This window comes from Caloenas nicobarica, chromosome 13, assembly GCF_036013445.1.
Source record: "Caloenas nicobarica isolate bCalNic1 chromosome 13, bCalNic1.hap1, whole genome shotgun sequence".
NCBI lineage: Eukaryota > Metazoa > Chordata > Aves > Columbiformes > Columbidae > Caloenas > Caloenas nicobarica.
Window position 1 is genome coordinate 517197 of NC_088257.1, and position 9180 is coordinate 526376.

Sequence of the window (9180 nt, forward strand, 5' to 3'; positions counted from 1 at the left end):
TCATCAATGTTTATAAATATATAAAGGGTGAGTGTCACGAGGATGGAGCCAGGCTCTTCTCGGTGACAACCAACAGTAAGACAAGGGGTAATGGGTTCAAGCTGGAACACAAGAGGTTCCACTTAAATGTGAGAAGAAACTTCTTCTCAGTGAGGGTGACAGAACACTGGAACAGGCTGCCCAGGGAGGTTGTGGATTCTCCTTCTCTGGAGACATTCAAAACCCGCCTGGACGCCTTCCTGTGTAACCTCACCTAGGGGTTCCTGCTCTGGCAGGGGGATTGGACTAGATGATCTTTCAAGGTCCCTTCCAATCCCTAACATTCTGTGATTCTGTGATTCTGTGATTCTGTGATGTTTTACGCTAAACTGACAGAGCAGGGAAGCACAAGCACGAGCGGAGCTCCCGGGGACCGCGGGCTCAGCGTGCGGGAGCAGGACAGGGACGGGGAAACCCTGAGGACAAAGCTCTGGTTTAGGAAAAAAAAAAGTCAGTTTTTATATTGCCTTTAATACTCTGTCTCTTGTGACTGCTGCTGTTGGCTCTCTGGACTAATTAAGTTACTTTTATGTTACCATATAAAGCAGTTGTTATTTCCCTGCAGAAAACTTGTTTCACAGCTGCTGTGAACGTGTCCGGTTGTTGTGTGCTCGTCTCTCCTTTTAAACTAGGTCAGAAGACTGAATTTCCTCCTGTGAAATACCACTGAAATGCTGACTTATTTTGTGAATTCTCAACCTGCGCATTAAACAGGGATTATAAATAACTGTCAATGTCAAGCACCTATTCAGTTCTATATTAAAGATGTGTTCTAATTGCTCTTACTCCTCCCGTCAGTGTCACTAACTCCCTGTAGAAGAAACTCTGTTCCAAGAAAATTATTGCTGCTGCATTAGCATGTTGTGCCAGCAGAGAGCTCTCGTATTTAAAAACCTATTCTTTTCATGACTAATGTAGATAGTTTGCTGTTCTGAAGCATCATTTTACTTGTAGCCTTCAGAAGGTTTTAATACTTTGGTTTTTTTTTTTTCTGACAGGAAAATCTGGAGAAGAATGGTTCACGTGTTCTTGATCTGGAGCTGGAATTTGATGAACGTGCAGTGCTCATGGAGAATATTGTCTATTTGACAAACTCCCTGGAGGTTGGTATACCCTTGGCATATTCATTATTTGGTTTTTACCAGGGCAGCTGGAGGCCCAGGCTGCCCTAAGGCTCTAAGCCTGTTTACATTCGCTTCTGGGTACACATTGCTTGAATAAGAGGTTCTCTCAACTTCCTGGATTTCTGTCTTGCTGCTTGAATTTGTCCAATGTAGGTGTATAACAGGCACGAGGGAGCGGTAGGTGCGTGGTACACAGACACGTTCCCACAAAACGGGTGGCTTTTGCCACAGTGCTGCTTGTATCTGTGACAGTGAAGTCCAGTGACGCTTCTGACGCATTTTTCTTGGAGCCAGCCAGTATCTCATGTTGTTTTTCAGCTGAAGAAATGAGGAGGAGTCCTTAGCCTTGTATCCTTGGACTCCTAGGACGGCGTGTTAACTGTGGCAGGTTCCCCTGCCCTCTTCAAGGAGCCGGTTCTGGGCAGGGCTTTTAAAACTCTGGTATATGGTAAAAGGGATGTCAGTCTAGTAGCAGTTATGTTGTTCTGTATGATAACCAGAATTTAGTTCATTAGGCAAGATGTTAATGAGGAGACAGCTGAGGCAAGAAGTAGAAAATACATATATATTGAAAAACTTCATTTTGTAGCCTATACACTATGAAAAATGTGATTTTATTGCACTTGTCCTATATCGGAGCAAAGTCAAGAGTGTGCAACAACTTTTATTTACAGTATCTGTAAATGTGCAGAACTCACTGAACTGGGGGAGGGAGCAGTTAAAGATTGGATCTGTAAACCAGCAGGTCTTTGTGGGAGAATCTAGAGAAAGAGAACTGGGCTGTGGAGACTCGCGCAGTTTACCGGGAATCGAGCCCGCGTTGCTGCGCGGCCGCGCGGGACCCGGGGGAAGTAATCGCGGGTCCGCGGCCGCTGCGAGCGGTGGGCTGGTGTGCCTGGCAACTCCTGCTCCCTCCACAACAATTAAGCTCCTGTTTATTTCCCTTCCCACCCTGCCTCTTTTTTTTTTTTTTAACAGCTGGATCACATTGAAGTGAAGTTTGCGTCTGAAGCAGAAGACAAAATAAAAGAAGACTGCTGTCCTGGGAAACCATTTTCCGTATTCAGAACTGAGGTAAAAGCAGAAATTCTGATATTGGAAGTCTGAAAACTTAAGTAAAAAAACCAACCAAACAACCAACCAAAAAAAACCAAAACCAAACCAAACCAAGAACCCCCCCAAACAAACAAACAAGCAAACAGAAAAACCCAAAGGAACAAACAAAAAAAGCGCCATTTAAAATCTTTAATCAGACGCGAACGTTGGAGATTTTTGCCTTTGATCCCCTTCAAAAGAAGAAACATCTCCTGAAGCAATTATGATTTATTTTCTTGCTCTGTATAGCGCCCTAAATGTGACTGTGATTGTACCTGAGCTTTAAGGCTCTCCAGTCAGCACAATGTAGTGATTTGACCTGAAGACTCTTAAAAAGAGGTCACCGCAGCATTAGCATGTTCTTATATTTGTTTCTTTCAACCATATGCCTCACCTACCATGTTCTAGATAAGGTAGATTGTATTTCAGTTAAAACATGGGCTAAATATAAAGAATTGAGAAGGTCTTATGCAAGTGTAGCTGAATCTCACTGCACCATTATTTAGGAATTGTTGTGTTGCTTATCATACTTGTTTGAAGGTATTACAGAGTTTCACATGGAAATTCATATTCCCTGTTTGCTGAATCTTAGTGTTATTTAATACTTTGTGTTTGTCCGTTGGTTTTTAACGGGCCAGTAAATGGCATTCAGTTGCGTAAAAAATAAAACCTTTCAAAAGTATAATATTCCTACAGCTGTGTTGTGGAGTCTTGGAAGAATTAATCGACGTGTAAGAAACGCTGCAGCAGCGGTACCATGTGTGAATATTTCTAGCTCTAATACTTTTCAACAGCAAAAATTTGATTGACTGCCCTACATCTGTCCTAAAAGGCTGTGTGTGCCGTGGCTCGTGTTTGAAGAGTTATGGGAGTGTTTGGGTTCTACCACCAGCAGTGTTTCTAAATGAAGTTTATCCATCCGCATTATTTGTTGACAGATGATGTTGGTTTGTTTTAGTTTCGTGTTTCCTCCGAGGCTTGGATCGCAAATACAAGTTCTCCTTTAATGTTTGTATTACCTTTCTTACAGCCCAGTGTGTCTGTGTTTTTGGTGAACCCTCAGCCATCGAATGGCCACTTCTCTACAAAAATTGAAATCAGGCAAGGAGACAACAGAGAGACAGTGATCAGACGCCTAATGAAGATGGACAGAGGAATCAAAGGTAAAATGCTGCACAGGTGTACAGCGTCACACGGTTGGGTTGCTGTTGTAGGGGAGAAGTGGAAACAAAGCTGCCGAAGTTTGTGCTGCTGTCATAGGTGCTGGGAGAGGAGCAAGAATTTTGTGTTTGAGTGAACAAGAAAAGAGAATCTGCAAATAGGCTTTTCTGTGGGTTTCCCTCACTAGTCTTTTGTTCCGCAGCTGGTACACTGAAACCTAGATTCAGCCAGAGGTTAATACGGGTGATATTTCCATTTGTGCTTTGAATTTCTAAGAAAAAGAGTTAGCTCCATCAGTGGTTATAGGGAGCTTCTGTCACTTCAGTTTTTCTTAGAAAGAAGCAAACTTTTTTTCTAGCCTGCTTGTTGGTAATTTTAGTATTCCTCACTTCTACACCTGCTTGGAAAGATGTTTTCAGACAACGCAGACTAGCATGATAAAATTTCATGTTAGACATTGTTGAAACAACCATTAAGTTTCTGGCCAGTGTAATGAAAGAAAGTAGTGTTCTTGAAGAAACGGCAGGTGTGTTTTTGTTGAAGAATGTGGGAATTAAGAATGAAACAAACCTGAGGCACTGTGAGCTGGGTATAGAAGGAAAACTGGACCTCATTCAAAAGCTGTGACAGCAAAGTCATTTTTTTCTCTCTGTATCTTTCAACAGCTTGTGTTTATATTAAAGTTTGTCCGTGGAACAAAGACAACTACCTACAGATGCTGGTGCACACAGGGGGGAATATATGATAGTGTGTAGCAAAATACAGGCTGGGAAATGCACTGTACAGATAGTAGATGTGTATTTGTGTCTGCCAGCCTTCTGCTAGGTGAATATTCTGAAATAATTGAGAACAAGTGGATGAAGCGGTGCCTGGTTCTCACTCTTTGCCTGTTCCAGAAGGTGCCACTGCTCTGGTGTCCCTGTTCAAGGCTGTACTGCAGGAAGCCTGGGCTGAGGGATCCGCGGCTTCCCAGGGCTTGTTCTTGTTCTGCTCTGCGCTCTTTGCTTAGTGTGCGTTTTAACAGGGAATTGTGATAAAACAGCTCTCATCTGCCTTTTCTCCCAGTCTCTGGAATTCATTGCTCAGCAAATGATCCCATAACCGCTCAGTTACGCCTGGCTGTCCCAAAACCAGACAAGGCAAATTTGGGGCTTACTTGCCCATTAGGAGCTGATGTTACTGTGTGGTTTATCCCTGGTTCTGTTGATAACTTGCTTTGCAGTGAGTGTAAAGCTGGACGTGGATGTTATTCCCAAGAGAATGTATTTTCTTGGAGCATATATTTTGAAGTACCAAGTATTAAGCGTTGTTTTGATGAATTCAGTGGCTGCTATAGGTTGTGTGTAGATCCTGGAGCGTAACCAGCCAGTCTCTCTGCTGCAGATCTCTCTAAAGTGAAGCTGATGAGGTTTGATGATCCTGTGCTTGGGCCCCGCCGTGTTCCAGTGCTCGGCAAAGAAGAAGCGGAGAAGACCCCAATTCTGGAGCAAGCCATCTTCCACATCGATCTGGATGAGAAACGTGTTCGCGTTACTGAGAACGGCCTGACAAAGGACATCGGTGACACACTTGTTTATCTTGTTCATTAAACTGGCGCCTACGTGGCTGGATCCCTAGTAGTGAGAAACCTCCTAGAGTGACTTTGAAATCATCTGTAGTAAACAAAGATAAGAACTAGTTCTATAAAGAAGTTGACCTAAAGCAACCTAATTTTGCATGCAAGTTCACCCCATCTCTTTTAAAAGTGGATATAATAAACTTATTTTCCTCTGGCCCTTTGGCTCGTCTTGAACAATGCTAACATGGTGAATGTTCCTTTCCAGCCCTGGTCAGTGCTTTCCGAAGCAACCCAGAGCACCAGGCTCTGAGTCCCGCTCCCTCCTGAGCAGGCTGGGAGCTGGGCAGGGAGCTGCGCTGTGGATCCGCTGGAGCAGAGGGAAAAGCTGCTTGTGCGCGTCTGTGTTTCACTTGTTGGCGACCCGGGTGACGGAACAGGGTCAGGGCGCTCGTACATGGACCAGCAGTTCAGAAGTCGTTTGATACAGAAGAACTCTCCAGCAGAGTGAAATGTGAACGTTGCCAGGTTCTCAGCTCCCAAACCAGGGGTGCCTGTAACAAACGCTTTTCCTTTCTTATTCTTTCATAAAACTATTCATAAATCTATTTTCAGTGGAAAGTTTAGTGTTCTTCCCATAGATTTTAAACGGATGGTTTTTGGTAATTTCGGCCCTATCGCAGGCTGCTTTTTCCCTTTTTCGAGTCATGAACCTGCACGTGCAGCTTCAGGACTTCCCTCTGCAAGTTCCTGAAGGCGGCTGGTGACGAGCAGCGCGCTGCGTTCTGCGCCGTTGCTCCTCGGTGGTTTCACGATGCTCAGCGCTCTGTGCGGCCTCTCGCTGGAACTTGCTCTCGTCCCGTCAGGGAGGGGACGGCGGCGCGACAGCGTGGGGCTGCGTGCGAGCGGACACATGAGGCTCGTTCGGCTGCTCCCTTGGAGCACGTGGGCTGCGAGGCTGGAGCAGAAGTCTCCTGCAGAAGACAGGAACAAGGATGTGGGGTTTCCAAGCAGGGCGAAGCAGATGCAGGATTTGCTGGGTTGTTTCCAGCCGCAGAGGCAGACTCTGGAGACACGACAGAGTCAACACGTGGTGGAACTGGAACCCTTGTGCTGCCCCGTGTAACCTGTCGGTGGATTTGCTCCCCACACGTGTGCGTTTCGATCACCTCTGCTCCACAAAGAGCAGCTCGGGATCGGGTGAAGCGAGCCCATCGGAAATGTTTCTGTAATTTCCTTGTAAAAAAGCACCTTTTTTAGTTCCAAGCAGCAGGGATTACGGCTCATATATTGGCAAAGCAGCAGCCAGATGATCTGAGCAGGTAAAACTTAATTCAGAGTTTTAGAACAGTCAATATTGCTTCCCTTACTCTTTCGTAACGGGTGGAGTTCTCGGCTTGGGCAGCTGTCCGGAGAGCAAAGCCTTTGCCGTGGATTTGGGGAGCTGCTTCGTGAGCAGCGGGGTTGTGAGCCGGTCGGGTTTTCTGCCAGGAGGGGCATGTTAACGGTGCTGTTATCCCTTACAGGCTCGGTGTTCAAGTGAATCAGCCAAACTGAGTGTTAATGAGCCAGGTAAAGCTAAAAAGCTGGAATTTTTGTCTGGTGGTTTTTTGGCTTCCAGGAGATGTCACTGCTACGCTGGCTTATGGGTGTTTTTTCCCCAATAGAAGCTAGTAACAGGATAACGAGACTTTCTTGATGTTAGATTTCCCACATTATTAACAAAATTCTAGCCTTTCTTAGTGGTCTTCCTCTTAGGATTTTGGTTAGAGAAATCCGGAAATGGAACCTTTTTTCTTCATTTTAACTGAGCGAGATTTGAAGTCCGTGAATTCACAGCCCCAGAGAACAGGGTTAGTGTGGTTGTGTCCTGGCTCTTCGGTTCCCGCTGTAGCACCACAGGATGGTCCCTTGGCTGCCTGTCTTCAGCAGAACGTGCGGACGCTTTTTTCTGAAATGTCGTGAGGCACAGTTCATGTTTCTCAAAGGAGGAAGTTGCAATAATTTGGAGGTAAGAGGAGCAGCGTGTAGCGCGGCTGCGTCGCCAAGCCGGGCGCTGCGGTGTCACCAGCTCGGGACAGAACGCAGGTTCGTCCTGCGCGGGGCTTTGCAGTGGGACAGGAGCGTCTCCCGAGCCGCTCCTTCGCTGGCCCGGCACAGCCCGGAGCAGCGGCCGGCCTGGCACAGCCCGGCACAGCCCGGAGCGGCAGCACAGCCCTGCCCAGCCCGGAGCAGCGGCACAGCCCGGAGCAGCGGCACAGCCCGGAGCGGCAGCACAGCCTGGCACAGCCTGGCACAGCCCGGAGCAGCGGCCGGCCTGGCACAGCCCGGCACAGCCCGGAGCAGCGGCCGGCCTGGCACAGCCCTGCCCAGCCCGGAGCAGCGGCCGGCCTGGCACAGCCTGGCACAGCCCGGAGCAGTGGCCAGCCTGGCACAGCCCTGCCCAGCCCGGAGCAGCAGCCGGCCTGGCACAGCCCGGCACAGCCCGGAGCGGCGGCACAGCCCGGAGCAGCGGCACAGCCCGGCACAGCCTGGAGCAGCGGCTGGCCCGGCCCGGCACAGCCCGGAGCAGCGGCCGGCCTGGCACGGCACAGCCCGGCACAGCCCGGAGCGGCGGCCGGTGACCCGCGTTATCTCCTGCGCATGGTGGAGGCAGCAGCAACGGGTGACCAAGGTGTTGAAAACCGGTTCCTTTTCTTTTTGTTCTCAAGTAAGGAGTAAAGTTACAAGCTCCATCCTTGGTTAACAGTATAAGTAATCGGTATATATAAAAAATAAACCTACATGGGAGCCATATAGCCGATGAGAAAGGCACGCGCGCTGGTGTGTGTTGCACTGTGCAGCATCCCCTGCAGGGAGCCTGGGCTGGGGCTCCTCGGACTCGGGGATTCCGTTCCAAGTGGTTTATTAATCCCACCAGGCCTTGCTGACAGAAGAGAAAATTATTGACTCTGTGGCACCAGCAAAGTATCCAGAATCTATATTTTGTTTAAAGCAGCAGCAACGCCTTATTGTGTCAGAAGGATTGGGTGACCTCTGGTGAATTATCTTCCAGTCAAGTGGGGAGCAGCAGAAACGGCCACGCAAGAGCTGCAGATGCAGGATCCTTTAATTTTGCGTGTTCCTCTGCCTTTCTCCCGTGCACAGCGGAGCCCTTGAGTTGCCCCTGCGGCTGCCAGCGCTGCTGCCGTTGCCCGTCCGGCCGCGTGCCCTGTCAGCAGGAGCGTGTCGGGACCGGCGCCGCTCCCCGCAGCCCGGCCCGGCTGTCGCGGCCCCGGCCGCGCTGGAGCTGCCCGCAGTGAGCCTGCGCGTTGGCTGGGCTGGCTGCGGGTCGGTTGTTGCTCCTCTGATCTTTAAGCAGTGACTGTCAGAGTAATTTCTGATCCATTAAGCAGAGATATGTGTCTAATAGGAAGAATTTTAATTTCTTTTGGTGTTTTATTTCTTTAGTAGCAGATTGGGTTTTTGCGTCCTTTTTCCTCTTCATTTGGGTGGGGGTCACGTTACTTTCCTCCAGGTTTCTTTTATATCTTTCATAATGTGTGAGGAGGAGAAAATCATCACTACTAATTTGCATTAAGGACGTGAGTTAAATTCAAAGGCACGGAGCACTGCTTGCTGAAAACAGTTCTCTGGGGTTTGTTGTGACACCACGCTGAGCGCTGGGCTGGCGTTTGATGGGGGTTTATAGCGTGTCTGTGGTGCTCCTGGTGTGATGGGGAGCCGGAGTCTGCAGGTTTCTGACAACGCAGAACCTCCCGGCCAGGGAGCCCGAGTCGTGATTCTTTCTGTCCATCTGGTTCTTCTCCCTTACCACCCACCATGCAAAACGCCTTGTTTTTAAAAATAGAATGCATGAGTATTTTACAGCAGTCTCTCTCTGCTGCCTTTCGCTCCCTTTGGTATGTTAAACCTGTTTATAATGCCCAATAACCCACTCCTTCTGCCAGAGCATCGTGTTCCAGCAGTTTCCTGGTCCAGCACTGGCTTTGGGTGTGAACCCGAGCCAGGACTTGTGATCTGAAACCTCGGAGCAGGTTTGTGGCTGTTCCTGGGAGGGCGGCGGTGGCCGCTGGGTGGGCTGGCGCTGGCAGCAGGACCAGCGCCCGTCCCTGCCCGGCTGTCCCCGCGCTGGCGGCCGTGCAGTCGGGCCCCGCGCGCTCCTCTGCGCCAGAGGTCCCAAAGCACTTCAGAACGAAACTCAAG

General features: G+C 48.8%; 1 protein-coding gene across 1 annotated transcript in view; it reads left to right on the forward strand.

The window, feature by feature from the left end:
* The window catches only part of LARS1 (leucyl-tRNA synthetase 1), a 28830-nt gene extending 23639 nt beyond the window's left edge, over positions 1-5191 (forward strand). The window contains exons 29-32 of the mRNA XM_065644086.1: positions 1038-1142; positions 2142-2237; positions 3289-3421; positions 4803-5191. Coding sequence (XP_065500158.1) covers positions 1038-1142; positions 2142-2237; positions 3289-3421; positions 4803-5008 — 540 coding nt within the window. The 3' untranslated portion in view covers positions 5009-5191. The remainder of the gene's footprint in view (positions 1-1037; positions 1143-2141; positions 2238-3288; positions 3422-4802) is intronic.
* The last annotated feature ends 3989 nt before the right edge of the window (positions 5192-9180 follow it).